General features: G+C 36.9%; 1 protein-coding gene across 2 annotated transcripts in view; it reads left to right on the plus strand.

Annotated features, from left to right (window-relative positions):
• Nucleotides 1-21,922, plus strand: part of homer (protein) — a 112,196-nt gene that overhangs the window by 46,061 nt on the left and 44,213 nt on the right. For both annotated transcript variants that reach the window (XM_065238544.1, XM_065238545.1), the window contains exon 3: nucleotides 20,106-20,237. In XM_065238544.1, the coding sequence (XP_065094616.1) occupies nucleotides 20,106-20,237 (132 nt within the window). The remainder of the gene's footprint in view (nucleotides 1-20,105; nucleotides 20,238-21,922) is intronic.

Consider the following 21,922-nt stretch of genomic DNA (forward strand, 5'->3'; position numbering starts at 1 on the left):
TCCTTCAAAGTACAGTATCGGGGAAAATGCAGAACCCACATTTAGATTAACTTCCTCTCACTGAAATCAGTGGTATTTGATTTCAAGTGGCATTGAACTTGGTCCCTTGGCATTTCAATAACCTTGGAAAAAAAAATCCAGCACTCAGGAATGGTCACAACAAATTTAACTTCAAGTTGCACTATCGGGGAGGGGGGAACTTCATAAAAAAATGATCACTACTAAGTTGATTACCCTGTGTAGAAATAGCTGGTACTTCCATTGCAATTGGTGACATTTCAAAAATCTTGGAAAAATATTTGCGGATCCCAGGACTGGTCGTAGGAACTCTTCTTCAAGGTTCAGTATAGGGGAATACCTATTCTCCATACAAATATAGATCACCACATTTAGATAAATTTCCTCTTACTAAAATCACCAGTAATTGAGGCCAAATATCAATGAAGTTGGTTCCTTAGCCTTTCAAGAAACTTGTAAAAATATTTCCGGATCTCAGGAATGACCATAGGTACTATTTCATGGTTCAGTATCGGAGAAGGTCGGTTTTCCATGAAAATGTTGAACCCACATTTAGGATAATTTCCTCTTACTGAAAACAGTGGGGGGGGGGGGGAACTCAAATACCATTGAATGGTCCCTTCAATGGGACTCCCTTGATAACTCGGAAAAATATTTCAGGATCTCATGAATGACATTAGGACCTATTATTCAAGGTACACTATCAGGGAAGGCTGGTTCTGTGTTAAAAATGCTGAACCCACATGGAGGTTAATTTCCTCTCACTGAAATCACCGGCAGTTGAACATAAATATCAATGAAGATAGTCACTTGGCATTTCTAAAAACTCGTAAAAATATTACCGAATCTAAGAAATGTTCACAGGAGCCACTTTTCAAGTATCGGGGAGGTAGCTTCTCCGCGAAAATGCTGAACACCACATGTAGTTACTGAAATCACGGGTTTTAGTTTCTTACATATCACTGGAGTTGGTTACTTGGCGTTCTTGGAAACCATAAGAAACATCCTTCAAGGCGCAGTATCGGGGAAGGCCGGGGCAACATAAGAATGCTGACCATCATATTTCCAAGTCTACGTACTCCCGACTGACATGTGTAGAGAGGAGCACATCATGCTGTAGACTGAAACTGATCGATGTGTCGGTCCGGTTTATGAAAATCGAAAATACGAACAACTGTTGCTCATATTCGGTTTTAGTACACGTCATTGCACTGTTTCTGTTCGTACACTACCAAGGATAAGTTCGGGAACACATAAATGAAAAATTAAGTTCTACATCACCTAGCCTATCTGACCTTGATTTGGATATGAAGGATAAAATGATATGATGCATAAATGTTGATGATAATCTTTGCAACTTTCTCGAATAATGTTGTAAAGTACCTTTACGCTGATGTTAGATATGAGAGATATATGATAGTGAAACATCTAGGGAACCCCACATTTATGAAAAGTAGTGTACGCTAAGCTGACGACTTTCTTCGCGAAGCAAATAAATATTTCTTTCTTCTGAAAGTAGGGATGATCACTTCTAATGAGAATGATATGTATCGTAGTCGCAAGTAATTGTGGCTTTTCATATCTGCCGGAAATTGACTGTTACACTCAGGCATGGAAAATCATTTACATTCATTTCGTGCATTCATTTACATTCATTTGCCCCTAACTTTTTTCATCAACAGAATTCCGCAAAATGATGTGTAGAGTTTTTGTAGGTTTTGTTAGTAGCTACAACTTTTTTCCCTAACTCAAATCCGTATATCTTATGCATGACGAACCAGAGCGAACAGAAGCCACTACTGTTTTTCAGTGAATGTATTTTACATTAACTGAAAAACAGGAACATGATCTGCCCGCGCTAATTCGTCATGCATAAGAGATACAGATTTGAGTTATGGAGCTAATAACAAAACCTACTAAAGCTCTATACATCATTTTGTGGAATGCTGTTGATGAAAAAAGTTAGAGGCAAATGAATGTAAATGAATGCATGAAATGAATGTAAATGATTTTCCATGCCTGGTTACACTATCTATGTAAAGTTGTCGAGGTTTGTCAAACTAACCAAAAACTATTACTATTAATTCTATTACAGATAATACGTCAGTATAATTCGATAATTGCTAAACAACCTTATTTCAGGAGTCTTTTAGTGTAAAAATTATAAATTATAATCATGAATGTCTCAAAATACAGGTTGCTCTGATTTTTTATATCGGTTAAAAAATTAGCGGAAGCGATAATCACTATCGAAAATGTTCCTAGTGGATTAACTAAAATGTGCCCAATTCTGAACGAAGCATTAACTTTTTACAACAGTTGAGAAATGTTTTCACTTTATCAATAAACGTTACTGTCATTTGCAATAAAGCAATTGCCTATGTTGTAACTAACTGATGCATTTTTTTTTCTGCTGATATAAGTTATGCAAATCACACCGTCAATAGGGACTCTATCCGCATCGCGGAGCTTTTTGAGGTATTGGCAATTATACCATATGACGTTTTGAATGTGATTCTTAGATACGGAAATCAATAATACCTGCTGTTTAGATTATATAGTCAATATCAAAGTAGGAGGATATTTTGCTTATTGCTTATATTGCTTCCCAAACAATATTTATATGTTTACTCCAAACAAAGAAAACACTAGTAACCTAGCTAGTTTCATCGACCTGCAGAGAAACTTTGTCATTCAGGATGAAATGGAGGATGTAGGGAACCCTAATAAAAATTGTATGGTTAATTTGCTTAACGACGTGTTCTGGGTATCATCCAAACCATTTATGGAATAGTTCAATGATTTGGGTTATCGTTCGTTTATGGTTATTTTTTATTAGGGAAAGGCATTTTATTTCTTGATGACCTTTTTCATTATCAACAACTTGAATTATTTTTAGCTAAACATGCGACACCACTATTCGCATGCTTCAGTCAGCCGTCCGCAAAAATCATGTAAGCCGAAAGCTCCTCGCGGGCATTCGTGTTTAGTACAGTTTTTTTTCTCTTTCCCATGCCTTGTTCGCCATGTACCGGTATAACGGGAAAATGGTATGCATGAAATGAAAATGGAAAAACGATGCGAGGAAAGTCGGAAAATTGTACTTTGAAGTACACCAAAAGATTCCTGACATTCTCACGAATCTTCCAGTATATAATTATCTGGTACTTTAGAATAAAGATCACGAGCTATCAGAGGGGAAAGATAGAACATGGTTTCTACACCTATGCAATCACGACGCCGGAATTGGGTGGTCTTCATGTCGGAAAAACAACCCAGTTTTTTTGTGGGTTGGATTTTCCCACAAATTTTCCAACTATCATGTTGCCAGAAAGTTATGCTAGAACGTAGTGTGCTTCGATTTTTCGATTAGCTTATTTTTCTAGCTCATTTTTGCGGGTTTTCCCAGATGTTCTAAAAAATTCCAGCAAGGGAATAATATCAATAATACTTCCAGACGGGGGCCTTAAGGGAAAATCCAACCCACAAAAAAACTGGGTTGTTTTTCCGACATGAAGACCACCCAATTCCGGCCACGTGATTGCAAATGTGTAAACACCATGTTCTATCTTTCCCCTCTGATAGCTCGTGATCTTTATTCTAAAGTACCAGATAATTATATACTATAAGATTCGTAAGAATGTGAGGAATCTTTTGGTGTACTCCAAAGTACAATTTTCCGATTTTCCTCGCATCGTTTTTCCATTTTCATTTCATGCATACCATTTTCCCGTTGTACCGGTACATGGCGAACAAGGCATGGGAAAGAAAAAAAACTGTACTAAACACGAATACGCGCGAGGAGCTTTCGGCTCACATGATTTCTGCCGACGGCTGACTGCAGCATGCGAATAGTGGTGTCGCATGTTTAGCAAAAAATAATTCAAGTTGTTGATAATGAAAAAGGTCAGCAAGAAATAAAATGCCTTTCCCTACATCCTCCATTTCGTCCTGAATGACAATGGGTCCAAATATACACTGGGAAACATAGTGTTCTCTGCAGGTCGATGAAACTAACTAGTTTACTAGTGTTTTCTTTGTTTGGAGTAAACATATAAATATTGTTTGGAAAGCAATATAAGCAATAAGCAAAATATCCTCCCACTTTGATATTGGCTATATAATCTACACAGCAGGTATTATCGATTTCCGTATCTAAGAATCACATTCAAAACTTCATATGGTATAATTGTCAATACCTCAAGAAGCTCCGCGATGCGGATAGAGTCACTATTGATGGTGTGATTTGTTGTAAGATGTAGATCTCACCGAGCTAATTCAATTAATAATTACGATATTACAGCCGATAATGACAAGACTTTGCTATGATGTATTCAGAAACTTTTAATAACTTATATCAGCAGAAATACTCAACTGTTGTAAAAAATTAATGCTTCGTTCAGAGTTGGGCACAGTTTAGTTAATCCACTAGGAACATTTTCGATAGCGATTATCGCTTCCGCTAATTTTTTAACCGATATATAAAATCAGAGCAACCTGTATTTTGAGACATTCATGACTATAATTTATAAATTTTACACTAAAAGACTCCTGAAATAAGGTTGTTATGAAACTGGTTAGCAACTATCGATTATCGTTACCTCCCGATAATCACATTATTATTTTATTGTTTAGCGATTATCTAATTATATTGACGCATTATCTGTAATAGAAGCAATAGTAATAGTTTTTGGTTTGTTTGACAAACCTCGGTAACTTTATATAGATAGTGTAACAGTCAACTTCCGGCAGATATGAAAAGCGACAATTACTTGCGACTACGATACATATCATTCTCATGAGAAGGGATCATCCCTACTTTCAGAAGAAAGAAATATTTATTTGCTTCGCGAAGAACGTCGTCAGCTTAGCGTACACTACTGTTCATAAATGTGGGGTTCCCTAGATGTTTCACTATCATGTATCTCGCATAATATCTCTCAAAATATCATAATATCAGGCATAACATTTGATAACGGCACAAAAGCATTTGTAAACAAACTTTCTAAGGCCCTTTACACGTGAACCAAAGTACGCCCACGCAAACCAATACCACTTTCGGAAAGGTGATAGTGGCCCCTATATGATGATGCTGTTTGTTTGCGTGGGCGTAGTTTGGTTTGCGTGTAAAGGGCCTTAGAAAGTTTGTTTACAAATGCTTTTTTGCCGCTATCAAATGTTATGCCTGATATCATATTATCTAACATCAGCGTAATACCCTGGACAGACTATGGCTTATATCATGTAATATATACTGTCTTGCAATGAGCACTCATACATAGGATTTCCAGTGAAAACTAGATAGTCATAGTCTGTCCGGGGTATAAAGGTACTTTACAACATTACTTGAAAAAATTACAATGATTATCATCAACATTTATTCATCATATCATTTTATCCTTCATTTCCACATCAAGGTCAGATAGGCTAGGTGATGTAGAATTTAATTTTTCATTTATGTGTTCCCGAACTTATCCTTGGTAGTGTACGAACAGAAACAGTGCAATGACGTGTACTAAAACCGAATATGAGCAACAGTTGTTCGTATTTTCGATTTTCATAAACCGTACCGACGCATCGATCAGTTTCAGTCTACAGCATGATGTGCTCCTCTCTACACATATCAGTCGGGAGTACGTAGACTTGGAAGTATGATGGTCAGCATTCTTATGTTGAACCGGCCTTCCCCGATACTGTGCCTTGAAGGATATTGCTTATGGCCATTTCTGAGATTCGAAAATATTTTTCCAGGTTTCCGAGAACGCCAAGTAACCAACTCCAGTGATATGTAAGAAAAAAAACCCGTGGTTTCAGTAACTACATGTGGTGTTCAGCATTTTCCCGGAGAAGCTACCTCCCCGATACTTGAAAAATTGTTCCTGTGAACATTCCTTAGATTCGGTAATATTTTTACGAGTTTTTCGAAATGCCAAGTGACCATCTTCATTCATTCAACTACCGGTGTTTTCAGTAAGAGGAATTTATCCTAAATGTGGGTTCAGCATTTTTATGGAGAACCGACCTTCCTAGATACTGAACCATGAAGTTCTCATGGCCATTCCTGAGCTCAGGAAATATTTTTAAAAGTTTCTTGAATTGCTAAGGGGCCAACTTCATTGATATTTCATTTCAAATACCGGTGATTTCAGTGGGAGGAAATTTACCTAAATGTGGTGATCTTGAAATGCCAAAGGACCAACTGCATTAATATTTGACTTCATATACCGGTGATTTTAGTGAGAGAAAATTAACCTAAATGTGGTGATCAATATTTGTATGGAGTATAATTCTTTTCTTATAATGGACCTTGAAGAATAGTTCCTGAGGCCATTCCTGAGATCCTGAAATATTTTTCCGAGTTATCAAGGGACCATCTTCAATGATATTTGATTCCCGCACATCGCTGTTTTCAGTAAGAGGAAATTATCCTTTATGTGGGTTCAACTTTTTCATGGAAAACCGGAAATCCGGAAATATTTTTAGTTTTTTGAAATGCTAACGGATCAACTTTATTGATATTTGACTTCAAATACCGGTGATTTCAGTGAGAGGAAATTGGTGATCTATATTTGTACGGAGAATAGGTCTTCCCCTATACTGAACCTTGAAGAAAAGTTCCTATGACCAGTCCTGGGATCCGCAATCTTTTTTTCCAAGATTCTTGAATATACCAGCTATTTCTACACAGGGGAATCAAATAAGTAGTGATAAATATTTTTTATGAAGTTCCTCCCTTCCCCGGTAGTGCACCTTGAAGTTATATTTTCTGTGGCCATTCTTGAGTGCTGGATTTTTTTCAAGGTTATTGAAATGCCAAGGGACCAAGTGCAATGACATTTGAAATCAAATACCATTGATTTCAGTGAGAGGAAGTTAATCTAAATGTGTGTTCTGCATTTTCATGGCGAATAGGTCTTCCCCGATACTGTACTTTGAAAGATAGTACCTATGACTATTCCTGAGATCCGGAAATATTTTTCAGAGGTTTTGAAATGTCAAGGGACTAACATCAATGCTAATTGTATGAGTTCAAATACTGGTGTGTTCCGTAAGATAAAATCAACCTAAATGTGGGTTCTGCATGTTCATGGAATGCCGGCATTCTCCGATACTGTACCTTGACGAATAGTTCCTGGGATTCAGATATATTTTTTCAGTTTCTTTAAACACCATGAAACCAACTGCAATGATATTTGAGCTCAAATACCGCTATTTGCAATAACAGGAAATCAGCCTTAATATGGTCTAGGTTTTTTGGGTTAGGAAATATATCGAGTACCCTGAGCATAGAGTATGATTGTACTTGCTACTCAATTATACAATGCAAAAATAGTACAGGCATTGAAACTCTCAACTGTGGAAGTGCATATAGAAAACTAAGTTGAGAGCACGCAATAAGCTTGAAATGCGAACAATAAGAAGAAGATTTTCATGGGAAACCGGCCTTTCCTGATACTGGACCTTGAAAAATAATTTCAAGGCCATTTTTGAGATCCGGAAATATATTTTCGAGTGTTGTGAAATGAAACGTGATAATCTTCAATGATATATGAATAAACACAGAAAAACATTCTGAATTTTACTGGTGATGTAAACATCCATGCATGCAAACATTCATGCATGTAAACTTCCATTTCACGTAAACTAGCAACTTGCAAGAAATGTTGCTTACAAATATGGACAGTTGGATAGAACAAATGGAATATTTCATTTCATGTCTCATAAATTTACACGATCTATGATGTTAACTTATAAAATATATCACACTTTATTTATGTGCGGTTATTAACGTTACTTTTTTTAACTGTGAAGGCAATTTACATACACGTGAATTTTCGGAGCCTTTCTTAGCTCAGTCCGTTTTAGTATAGTTCCATTTTGGAGGCGGCTGGGTTCGATTCCTAGTTCAGTTTGGTGGTTATTCAACTATGCAAACATTGTATAAATTTACGTTATTTGATAAATCTCAGCTAATCATGCACACCAAAAAAATTTGAATTTTAATGGTGATGTAAATATCCATGCATGCTTAAATTGAAGCATGCAAACTTCCTTTTTACGTAAACAAGCAACTTGCAAGAAATATTACTTACAAAGATTGATGGTTGCATACAATATTTAGAATATTTCATGAAATTACTCATAAATCTACACGATCTGTAATGTGAATTTGTATGGTATGTGACGCTCCATCCATGTGCATCATAGTGACAGAAATTTACACTACTTTTTCGAACTGTGTGATATTCACTTATTGCAAATAAAATTAATGAAGAAAAGAATAGTACTGCAGTCCTGATTATCAGAGTTAAATAATGTAAATATTATAGACCTGTGCATCCAAGAATTGAGTATGATTATACAGCTTTCCCTAGAAGACGCTTTTTCTTGACGGGTTTTCAACGTTTTCAACCAACCGCTCTGATTTTCAGCGAATGGCTTGTTAAAACCGCCGAGAAAAGCGGTGGGTAGACCGCAGTGCACAGTTATAAAAAGTAGTGTAAATTTCTAATCAATATGATGCACATAAATGGAGCGAATCTCTGATACTGCACTTTGAAGAATACTTCCTGTGGCCATCCATGAGATCCGCTAATATTTTCTCAAGTTTGGAAAATTCCAGGCGATTAACTTTAAAGATAGATAATCGAAATACCGGATAATTCCAGTAAACGAGAATTTAGCTAATTGTGGGTTTCAGCATTTTCATGAAAAACCTACCTTAACCGATATGAAAGATAACCTTCCCCGATGCTGTACCTATTGTATTCTATGAGCATTTCTGTGAACTGAAAATATGTCCCTAAGATTCTAGAAAAGCCAAGTGACCAATTTCAATGATATATGAGATCAAATACCATTGATTTCAGTACAAAATGTACCCATAAAAATTTTTATGGAGATGCAACCTTCCTAGATACTTCCCTTTGACGGCAAATGGCCATTCCCGGGATCCGGAAATATTTTTCAAGTTCCTTGAAATGCTAAGTGACCAACAATGGTGACCATATTCGAAGTCTATAGATGGTCACATAGACCTTCCGGAACATAATTTGGTTCCCCTGGGGGCTGAGATAGCCTAGTCGGTAAATGCACTGTATTATTAATTCGATGGCGGTAGGATTGATTCTCGGTCTAGTAGAGGGAATCTTTCGGATAGGAAATTTTCTCGACTTCCCTGGGCATAGAGTATTTTTGCGCTTGCCATACAATATACAAATGAATGCATTGATTGGCATAGAAAGATTTCAATTAATAACTGTGACAGTGCATTTAGAACACTTAGTTGAGAGCCGGAAATCGTTCGCTACAGAAGCGTGAATCTGGTGAATCGATAACAATAGCGTAAACGTGACATTTACACATACAATTTCGTACAAGTTTCCCTAAAATTGATGAAAATTTACATGACACAATCAAAAATATCGCTTTAAATCGAATCCCAAGAAAACCTCATTTCTACACTATTCACCATTTCATAAGATTGATCCATTGTGTTTTTCTTGATTGATTAACAAAAGAAATGCTGAGTTTGCTTAGTTGAATAATACATTTTTATATATTTATTTATTTTATAATTATTGTAATCAGGTCAATCGTTATAACTTAAAGATCCATAGAGAACAATACTTCAAATACGGTCCACGGTTAATATGTGCCTGCTTCATACATATTTGAACGCTGTAGTTCTTCTATGATTGCAATTGTTGGGATTATGTTACGATCCATGAAGCTTTGACGAACAACAATTGGGCAGTGAGCGTTGAAGGATCAGTGGAAAACCATTGATTTACTTGTCCATAACACCACATTATGAGGCTTCAAATTATATGGAAGCTGTGGTTTGATAAATAGCTGTGACATCAAGGAAAAATAACCAACATCATCAACTACAGTTGGCCAAGAATCAGTCATTCAAGCAAGTAGTAGCCAATCATCTAAACAGGACATCTGATGTGGCATTAACCACTGTGCTGATTCTACACCGTACCATTTCATGTGTTTTCATGTGTTTGAAGAATAAATACTTTCATGTCATAAGTCGTTCGCAATAAGAAGTCGGTATCTTGTCCGAGAAAAAATGAGTCACGCCTTTGAAAACTTGTTGAAAAGAAATTCACCTACCAGGATGGATATCAGTACGTTGATAAAACACTCAACTCAATCATTGACCAGTGGCGTTGGTGGTTTAATTGTGCACAGTATAACCTTTTCGAACCACTTGTTTGTAAACCATATAGGGAAAATGACTCTAATGTTGGCCTATGGCTCTAAGATTGGGCCCATCGCTAAAAATCTAATATTGATCAATTTTATCCAGATGAAAGCGTCATTGGGACGGTACTTATGGATATTTTTGGTAGTTATTGAAAATTTAGTCAATTGCTGAATTTATGTATGGGCCCAAATTATGGACATTGAGGCCAACATTACATCCACTTCCCCTAAGTTGGGTAGAATTTTGTTGTACCAATAAGTATCATCATATTCGACGATATATTTGTTGTATATAGTTGGATCTTCCACAAAATAATGTATAAAATACATTTTAGTATTTTGGAACAATGCAGTACTGTTAGTGCCTTATTCATGGTTTTTGTGTCCATTTCAGCTGTTGTAGGTTAATTGCGCCTGTCCAACCGTCTTCTGCGTTTAATGAATGCAATATTATCCCCCTCATTTGAAACACCTATTGCAAAAGTATAATTAACAAATTATATATAATAGGGACCATAAAACGGTGTCAGTTTGGTTTGCGGTGTGTGTTTGATCACTGAATTCTTCATTATTTTTCTTAAAGTTTAATATTTTTGTTGTTTCAAGAGGAAAGAATACATCCCATTTTAATGTCTTTCAGCAAGTATTGTATCACAAAAACTACGGGAAAACCCAGAAATCAAATTCAACCCGTTGATCTATTTTACTCCCTTGACATTTAAAAAAAACTCTGAAGAATATTTTCGGATCTTCGGAATAGTCATAGAAACTATCCTAGATTTAGATCTTAGATTAACTTTCTCTCACTGAAATCAGTGGTATTTGATTTCAAGTGGCATTGAACTTGGTCCCTTGGCATTTCAATAACTTTGAAAAAAAAAATCCAGCACTCAGGAATGGTCACAGGAAATATAACTTCAAATTGCACTATCGGGTAAGGGAATAACTCCATAAAAATAAGTTGATTACCATGTGTAGAAATAGCTGGTATTTAACCTTATATATCATTGCAATTGGTGACATTTCAAGAATCTTGGAAAAATATTTGCGGATCCCAGGACTGGTCATAGGAACTTTTCTTCAAGGTTCAGTATAGGGGAAGACCTACTCTCCATACAAATATAGATCACCACATTTAGGTAAATTTCCTCTCACTGAAATCACCGGTATTTGAAGTCAAATATCAATACAGTTGATCCGTTAGCATTTCAAAAAACTAAAAATATTTCCGGAAAAAGTTGAACCCACATAAAGGATAATTTCCTCTTACTGAAAACAGCGATGTGGGGGAATCAAATATCATTGACGATGGTCCCTTGACAACTCGGAAAAATATTTCAGAACCTCAGGAATGGCCGCAGGAACTATTCTTCAAGGTCCATTATAAGGAAAGAATTATACTCCATAAAAATATTGATCACCACATTTAGGTTAATTTTCTCTCACTAAAATCACCGGTATATGAAGTCAAATATAAATGCAGTTGGTCCTTTGGCATTTCAAGATAACCGCATTTAGGTAAATTTCCTCCCACTGAAATCACCGGTATTTGAAATGAAATATCAATGAAGTTGGCCCCTTAGCATTTCAAGAAACTTTTAAAAATATTTCCTGAGCTCAGGAATGGCCATGAGAACTTCATGGTTCAGTATCTAGGAAGGTCGGTTCTCCATAAAAATGCTGAACCCACATTTAGGATAAATTCCTCTTACTGAAAACACCGGTAGTTGAATGAATGAAGATGGTCACTTGGCATTTCGAAAAACTCGTAAAAATATTACCGAATCTAAGGAATGTTCACAGGAACAATTTTTCAAGTATCGGGGAGGTAGCTTCTCCGGGAAAATGCTGAACACCACATGTAGGTATTGAAACCACGGGTTTTTTTTTCTTACATATCACTGGAGTTGGTTACTTGGCGTTCTCGGAAAGCTGGAAAAATATTTTCGGATCTCAGAAATGGTCATAAGCAACATCCTTCAAGGCGCAGTATCGGGGAAGGCCGGTTCAACATAAGAATGCTGACCATCATACTTCCAAGTCTACGTACTCCCGACTGATATGTGTAGAGAGGAGCACATCATGCTGTAGACTGGAACTGATCGATGCGTCGGTCCGGTTTATGAAAATCAAAAATACGAACAACTGTTGCTCATATTCGGTTTTAGTACACGTCATTGCACTGTTTCTGTTCGTACACTACCAAGGATAAGTTCGGGAACACATAAATGAAAAATTAAATTCTACATCACCTAGCCTATCTGACCTTGATGTGGAAATGAAGGATAAAATGATATGATGAATAAATTTTGATGATAATCTTTGTAATTTTTTCGAGTAATGTTGTAAAGTACCTTTACGCTGATGTTAGATAATATGATATCAGGCATAACATTTGATAACGGCAAAAAAGCATTTGTAAACAAACTTTCTAAGGCCCTTTACACGCAAACCAAACTACGCCCACGCAAACAAACAGCATCATCATATAGGGGCCACTATCACCTTCCGAAAGTGGTATTAGTTTGCGTGGGCGTACTTTGGTTCGCGTGTAAAGGGCATAGAAAGTTTGTTTACAAATGCTTTTGTGCCGTTATCAAATGTTATGCCTGATATTATGATATTTTGAGAGATATTATGTGAGATACATGATAGTGAAACATCTAGGGAACCCCAAATTTATGAACAGTAGTGTACGCTAAGCTGACGAGGTTCTTCGCGAAGCAAATAAATATTTCTTTCTTCTGAAAGTAGGGATGATCACTTCTCATGAGAATGATATGTATCGTAGTCGCAAGTAATTGTGGCTTTTCATATCTGCCGGAAATTGACTGTTACACTCAGGCATGGAAAATCATTTACATTCATTTCGTGCATTCATTTACATTCATTTGCCCCTAACTTTTTTCATCAACAGAATTCCGCAAAATGATGTATAGAGTTTTTGTAGGTTTTGCTAGTAGCTACAACTTTTGTACATAACTCAAATCCGTTTATCTTATGCATGACGAACCAGAGCGAACAGAAGCCACTACTGTTTTTCAGTGAATGTATTTAACATTCACTGAAAAACAGGAACATGATCTGCCCGCGCTAATTCGTGATGCATAAAAGATACAGATTTGAGTTATGGACAAAAGTTGTAGCTAATAATAAAACCTACTAAAGCTCTATACATCATTTTGTGGAATGCTGTTGATGAAAAAAGTTAGAGGCAAATGAATGTAAATAAATGCATGAATTTTTTTTCCTTTTGTTTGTTTTTTCCGTCGATCTTGTTTTCCGTGCTGAGCACCAATGCTACCGACGCCAGGAAGGCAGCTCCCACACCTGGACCCTACCTTTCGACCCATCAACTCATGAACCGGGGACCAACGGCTTTACTTCCCTTCCGAAGGAAGACGTGAGATGTTATGCCTCAGAACATACCGGCGGTGCCTACTGGGATTGAACCCAGGCCTGCTGGGGTGAGAGGTAATCACGCTTACCACTACACCACCGGCACCGCTGTGGTTACACTATCTATGTAAAGTTGTCGAGGTTTGTCAAACTAACCAAAAACTATTACTATTACTTCTATTACAGATAATACGTCAGTATAATTCGATACTTGCTAAACAACCTTATTTCAGGAGTCTTTTAGTGTAAAAATTATAAATTATAATCATGAATGTCTCAAAATACAGGTTGCTCTGATTTTTTACATCGGTTAAAAAATTAGCGGAAGCGATAATCGCTATCGAAAATGTTCCTAGTGGATTAACTAAAATGTGCCCAACTCTGAACGAAGCATTAACTTTTTACAACAGTTGAGAAATGTTTTCACTTTATCAATAAACGTTACTGTCATTTGCAATAAAGCAATTGCCTATGTTGTAACTAACTGATGCATTTATTTTTTCTGCTGATATAAGTTATGCAAAGTTTCAGAATACATCATAGAAAAGTCTTGTCATTATCGGCTGTAATATCGTAATTATTAATTGAATCAGCTCGGTGAGATCTACATCTTACAACAAATCACACCGTCAATAGGGACTCTATCCGCATCGCGGAGCTTTTTGAGGTATTGGCAATTATATCATATGACGTTTTGAATGTGATTCTTAGATACGGAAATCAATAATACCTGCTGTGTAGATTATATAGTCAATATCAAGGTGGGAGGATATTTTGCTTATTGCTTGTATTGCTTCCCAAACAATATTTATATGTTTACTCCAAACAAAGAAAACACAAGTAACCTAGCTAGTTTCATCGACCTGCAGAGAACACTATGTTTCCCAGTGCATATTTGGACCCATTGTCATTCAGGGCGAAATGGAGGATGTAGGGAAAGGCATTTTATTTCTTGATGACCTTTTTCATTATCAACAACTTGAATTATTTTTTGCTAAACATACGACACCACTATTCGCATGCTGCAGTCAGCCGTCGGCAGAAATCATGTGAGCCGAAAGCTCCTCGCGCGTATTCGTGTTTAGTACAGTTTTTTTTCTTTCCCATGCCTTGTTCGCCATGTACCGGTACAACGGGAAAATGGTATGCATGAAATGAAAATGGAAAAACGATGCGAGGAAAATCGGAAAATTGTACTTTGGAGTACACCAAAAGATTCCTCACATTCTTACGAATCTTATAGTATATAATTATCTGGTACTTTAGAATAAAGATCACGAGCTATCAGAGGGGAAAGATAGAACATGGTGTCTACACCTATGCAATCACGTGGCCGGAATTGGGTGGTCTTCATGTCGGAAAAACAACCCAATTTTTTTGTGGGTTGGATTTTCCCAAAAATTTTCCAACTATCATGTTGCCAGAAAGTTATGCTAGAACGTAGTGTGCTTCGATTTTTCGATTAGCTTATTTTTCTAGCTCATTTTTGCGGGTTTTCCCAGATGTTCTAAAAAATCCCAGCAAGGGAATAATATCAATAATACTTCCAGACGGGGGCCTTAAAGGAACATAGTTCCACTGGGCTTCCCTTCTTTATTTAGTTTTTGTTTAGTGTTCATCACTTTCGTGCACACACCAATGAAGCATTAGTTTATTTGATTGTATTATTATTTTTTGTATACCTTACGTTAAGTTTGAGATGAGTCCACTACCAGGGGGCTCAAAAGAGCTTTTTGGTGTGGGGGTTAGTGGTGGGCAATAAAAAAAAAAAAAAAAAACCATTTTCACATAATTTAGATTAGCTCATATATACTCAACAATAATAGAGCCGTATTTCATTTCTCACTAATTAATTTTTCAAAGCAACTTAATGAATCATTCAAATTTTGTTGCATTTTTTTCCATCCCAATTCTCAACACGTTGTCTATCTGAGCAGCAACGTTGTTTCGTATGCCAGTGATAGAGTCAGCAACAGAAAAGTGCTTCATTGCTTCTCCATCATTTTGGTATCCAAGACCGATACGTTCTGCTCATCACAACTTTGATCTGACAGACAATTACTACACTTGAATAGAACATTTGCATTATCTGTGATAAGCTTTGCCTGAGTCCGCGTAAGTGTAGTGCATTTGCAATGAAATACACGAGCACACTTACCCGCACAGATAACCGGCAAATCACTTACCAAAATCCCCAAACTACATATTGCACACTCTACCATATCTATCCACCTATACACACAAAATTTACATGCAACACTACAGAGACACAAGTAAAAAGGAACGGAATAGCCAGAGGAAGGGAAGAGAATATTAGCGAACTACCCCGAGTTCAGAATGACGGGGACGAAATCGAGGTGGTCGACGAGTTCGTGTAGTTGGGTTCACTGATGACCTCCGATAATGATACCAGCAGAGAAATTCAAAGACGCATTTTATGGCAGGGAATTCCTACCGAGCCTACTTTGGGAATCCTCCGGTCGAATAAAATTTTCTACAAGACGTTGATTAGACCAGTGACTAAGGTCACGAGACCTGAACTATCCTAGTGGAGAACCACGTGTCCTTGGGGTATTCGAACGGAAGGTGTTGCGTACCAGTTGAAACGTGGAAGAGGTGAATGAACCACGACTGGCTGGCGACTTGCAAGTATGAATCGAGACGACTTCTTCGTATAGCACAAGACACCTGTCCATTGACTGACTATGGTATGGTATGTATCCTTATGCCTAATAATAGCCATTTGTCTTCAGCAGTGGCGTCTCCTCACTGTGCACCAACTCTCAAAACATAAAAAAAAAAATACCAAAATATAGCTTTAACTCGATAGATTCCGAGTAAACTAGAAGATTATGTGCATGTTTCAACTGATTCAAATATGAATATGGCAGAGGTTCTCAAGCTTTTGTCGATTGCGACCCACTTCGAGAAATTCCATGAGCTTGCAATCCTCCAATATTGAATACATATTTTGCAAGGCCTAAATGCTATAGCTCCAAAATGGATTTGAAATATTAAAAATGAATTATGAACACCAAAAAAGTCGTTGCAGAATGGCTTGAAATCCAAACACCAAAACTAAAAACCTCCGGAATAGTCCAAAAATTCCAAACAAGTAAAAATAGCTATAATCGACAAACACGCTAAATCACCTTAAAAACGGCATTAAATGTGCAAAAATGATGTGGACCAACAGAGTAATAGGGCATCGATTCTACTAACAGAAATTATTTTTTTGTATTTACGTAAAGAAGGAAAAACACCACGTTTGCCTTATTATCAAGCAATAAATTAGTCGTCATTCATTGCGGACGCGTTTCCAATTCGCTCGTAGCGTCACGTTGGAATTTGATATAAGATTGCTAATTGCGCTGCATAAGGCCCTAGAAAAACAACTGGATACCAACACGCAAGTTTTGCATCGACTTGAAAGCCAGAACGAAAAATTTGATTCAATTCTCGAAGCGATCGCAGTCCTGGAACGTTCACTGTCCACCTTAATAGAATCGGTGTCAACTGTAAATAACAACACATCGTCAAAAGTAAAAAATGCGGTGTCGTCATTGTCGCGCGGTCTTGATGTCAGCTCGTTAAATTCGACTGGTATTAAAAACCACCTAACCTCAATATTCAAGAGACGACGAGAAACCGCACGAGGACTACGTGTGTGATCTTACGGGAGATTTGTCTCGTGAGCTGACGAATATGACAAATTGAATGAAGTGACAAATTTGAGCAGTCTAACCATGGACATGGGCGACAGGACGGTGTGTAAAGCTGATTGGACTGAGTACGATGCTCGAAAATCACGACGCCTGAGCCAGAAAAAATTGGCTGCAAAGGCTATAAGGCAGAGGAAGCAAAATAGGACCCACCAACAAATTTTCAACAACAACAACAATTCACACAATCTTAGCAGAAACAACAATAACAACAACATCAGAAACTACGACGACTACAACTGCAACACCAATCACGCCAACTACAATAGTGAAATCTCCAATAACTATAAAAACTACAACAATAACTGCAACAACAACAACACCAGCACATTCCGCATCGAACGTTCGACTGTTTCGGTCTAGTGTTGCTTGCACTCCGTTTTCAGTAGGGTTAAATACTCCATTTCCGGCCTATTAAGCATAAGACGCTCTTAGTCTTTCTTAATCTAGATCAGTTTAGCACCAAACGGAATGTTATTATTACTGATGGCTTCCAAATTTATTTGCCTTTCGGTACGTACCATAAGATTTGAAAACGAGAAACCAAACGTTGAGATATTGTCAAAAGTCCAACACTGCTTCTTGACGCCAAACTCGGCCTACGGATTTTAAACTCGGCCTAACGCATTGAAACGCAATTGAAACGCTAATGAATTCACTTCGGCCTATCGTATGAAGATAAAAATTGATTCGGTGGGAGCGCTTCTTTTGTTTTTGGGAATAATGGGTGCAAACTTTCATACCACGCGTTCTCATTGACTTCGTTCGGTAGCTTATTAACTAAAGTATCGTACCAAACGCATAATTGACTTGTTAACTCTGAAATCATGGATTTATTTGAAGTTTTCTGCTCGATAGGCCCAAAATGGGCGATTAGGCCGAAGTAGTGCTCTACCCTACTAGTTTTTTCCCTATTGAGGTTTTTTTTCAATCCGCTATCATACTGAGTGGTGATATAGCATACATCAGTGTATATATAGTACAGTATATGCAAAGTGGCTTATTTACATCCACACATCCAGAAAGTTTAATTGAAATCTTAGAGGGTGCTGCCAGCTCCGAATACGATTTGGCACGAAATGCGTCATATACGGACTTCAGCAAAGCGTTTGACAGAAATGGTATCCCAATGCTGATTTTTAAATTAGTCTTTTGTAGCAATTTTTATTATTAACTAGCTGAGTGTGCCCGGTCTTGCTCGGGATTCAATATTAGCTTGAGTTTATGCGCCGATTTAAAAAAAAAGCATGCTATATTGTACGTAGCGCCCCCCCTATTATCTAAGGGGCTACCCCCTATGATTATCTCCTTATACCCCCACACTCGCCCCCACATGCCTAATTTGGTTCCATTTGCTTGATTAGTTCTCGAGTTATGCAGAAATTTCTGTTTCATTTGTATGGGAGCCCCCCCTTACAGAAGGTCGAGGGGTCTCGAACCATCATAAGAACCTTCCACGGCCCCAAAAACCCCTGTATACAAATTTTCACGCCAATCGGTTCAGTAGTTTCCGAGTCTATAAGGGTCAGACAGACAGACAGACAGACAGAAATTCATTTTTATATATATAGATATTAGATGTATTATAGTGTACCATAAATGGGGATGACAATGAGCCAAAAAATCTAAATTTGTCGTTACCTACCTTAAAATATTCACATGTTAACAAAGAAAGCAATTTGAAACATGTGAATATATACACCAATAATTTATTTACGACTGTGAAAATTGTTGATTGAAATTAATATCTCATGTTAGTCAAATTAAATTGAAAAAATAGACCAATGAAAAACCCTATAGGGGGTGACATAGGGCCAAAACTAAAATTTGGTTAAAATATCTTAAAATATGTAGATGTAGCGTATCTATTAGGAGAACACTTGAATATGATCACAATGTACTAATGAATGGCAAAAAATCACGAGTAACCCTCGTCTATCCACATAAAGGTGTGTTCAAACTTTTGTTTGGACATTTTTATAAACTTGTTTTTGCTACTATTTAAGACACTAAACTTTACAGCACTATTTTAATAAAATAACTTGTTATCTACACTTTACTCCACGATTTCAAAAAACATATTCTAGTCATCATTTTCTGAAGATTCAATGCATCAATACACATGTTTCAACTATAGCTCAACGTCACCATCTAGGCTCAATGCCACCCCGACTTACGGTACTAAAAAATGTTAAGAGCAGTATATTTGTATCGATGAGACCAATCTTATATTCATAGGTCAACGTTAAAACCAATACAATCTTGTATATTTCTAGAAAATAAAAAAAATATATAAAAAGCCGTTATAAAATTCGTTAAGGTGAAAGCAACTTGGTGAGTAAAAATAAATTATAAAATGGTTTTCCTGAGAATTCACTTCAGATTGGAAATAAAAATTTCATCATTTTGCGTGAACTAAGAAAAGGAATTTCAGTGATGCCTCAGAGAAAACCATTTTTTTATTTTTATTTACTCAATCGGTCAGTTTCACCTTTGCCTTACGTTCCCAAAAACAATTTGCCCGTTATTTCGCCTTTTTGGCTATAATAACCATAGTATATAGTATAACATAACCTATACGGGACCCATAAGACTTACAAACTCTAGAGTGTATAGCACGCAGTTAGGTCAGTGTTCTATAAATTAGTGATATTCCACATGATTAAAACAATCACTTGAGGATTTCTAATGAAATTTTCACCCATGTCAGTTGTTACCGTTATCTTATTTTAGATTAATAAATTCCAGGCGGTGATCAACTCAACAATAACACCTAATATGACTTTTACCCAGACATCACAAAAGTTCGGTCAATGGAGTGACGTACGAGCGAATACCGTCTACGGCCTGGGATTTTCGTCGGAAGCTGAGCTAGGGAAGGTAAATAAATAAAAAAATAAATACAAGATCATAAGTCTGGGGTTATCCTTTAAAAAACATGTAATTTTTGTTTGCTCATATTTTTGCAATTTTACGACCGACTTTCGATCTTTATAGGTTATTTGAAAGTAATAATTGAATTGAATATTATATCATTATTGAATACTAATCCTTCTCTTAAAACTTCAATATTTTACAAAATTCTCACTGAATATGCTTGACTGACTTTCTCAGAATTGGGTTGACAAAATTTTGAAAGGAAAGTGGTAGTAGAACCCTTATTCTACAGCCATCGTGATACGTTGGATTGACGTACGAATTGGAAATTTAGATTGAAATAAATAAAATAGTTACTCAAGTCATCGATCATGTATGTATATGAACCGTTCTACCTTAACATCAACTCACAATTCAGTGAGCGCAATTACATAAGTATCGATTCCTCTGCTTACCGTCTCCAACTTTCCTAGCGGTATCTAACCCATAAAGTACCAGGACGAACGAATTTTTTTCAACAACCTCGTCCTCAGCAATGCCTCATCTGATTTTCATAAACAGGGATTTTTATTCAAGAGGAATAGTTGAACTAACTTTTGTCGTAGGTACCACCCCCTTAGAACCCTCATCGTTCTTGTGAGATGTAAATATGTCTGTGTTTTTTTTTTGTACTTTTTTAACCAGTTTGAGCAAATGTTTTAAATTTTCACGCGATTCGGTTTTCTGGTGCAGCAAATGATATCAGATAGATGACATATGGTTAGTAAGACTGAATTTAAATATTTCCATAACGTATGGCTACGATATTATCGGTTGCGGGAGTCCCGGAAATTGGTTCTGTAGGACATAGTAATATCACAGACAAACAGACATAACACTCGCAAGTTGTTCATCGAACAAGCATTTAACGGTCAATTTAAAAGTGGCGCGCAAAGTCATTTCCCTTGAGTTTGACGTTTACACACTACCACCATCTGTTCAGCGTACTACCCACCACAGTGTACTCAACAGATGGCGGTAATGTTTTAACGACGATGTTTTACAGTGAGAAATATACAATGTGTTATGTCTGTTTGTCTGTGGTAATATCTCAGGTAAAAGTATCAAATCATGTCTAATAGGTAGAATCAAGTAAATGAAGATGATTTGAGATGATGTTGACCAGTTTGGCATCGGTTCCGGAACGCGGATCTGTGAATTCCGGCGAACAGTTTGTTGAAATATAATTAAATTGAGGTTATGATATCATATTATGCCAAAATGACAAGCTATGATCAATGGAATCAGGTTGTAGTGTATATGATGACATATGGGCACATTGGCATCGGTTCCGGGAAATCCGTGGAATTTACTTATTTTTCTTCGACTTCGTCATTATTTGTAGCATATAAGTACTTCTCCCAGAATTTTGATACCAAAATTAATAATGTCAAACTGGGGCCTGTTTTAAAGCCACGAAGACTTCAATGGGGGAGGGGAGTCAAGCCAAAGTATACGCTCGGAAAAATATTTTAAAATTTTAGTAAAGTATACGATGGGGAAAGGTAGGATCTGCAATGCAATGGTCTACGTGGTTTATGGACAGCCCGCAGGTTGAACTGAATGTTGCACCCAACTTGTAAGTTACTCATAGATTTCGTTAGTCACCGCTGCTGTGACTCGATGGAGACGCATTGTGAACTACCTTG

Source organism: Ochlerotatus camptorhynchus, unplaced genomic scaffold, assembly GCF_037179485.1.
Source record: "Ochlerotatus camptorhynchus isolate MF236.1 unplaced genomic scaffold, CSIRO-AGI_Acam_v1.1 ptg000823l, whole genome shotgun sequence".
In the NCBI taxonomy this organism is placed as follows: domain Eukaryota; kingdom Metazoa; phylum Arthropoda; class Insecta; order Diptera; family Culicidae; genus Ochlerotatus; species Ochlerotatus camptorhynchus.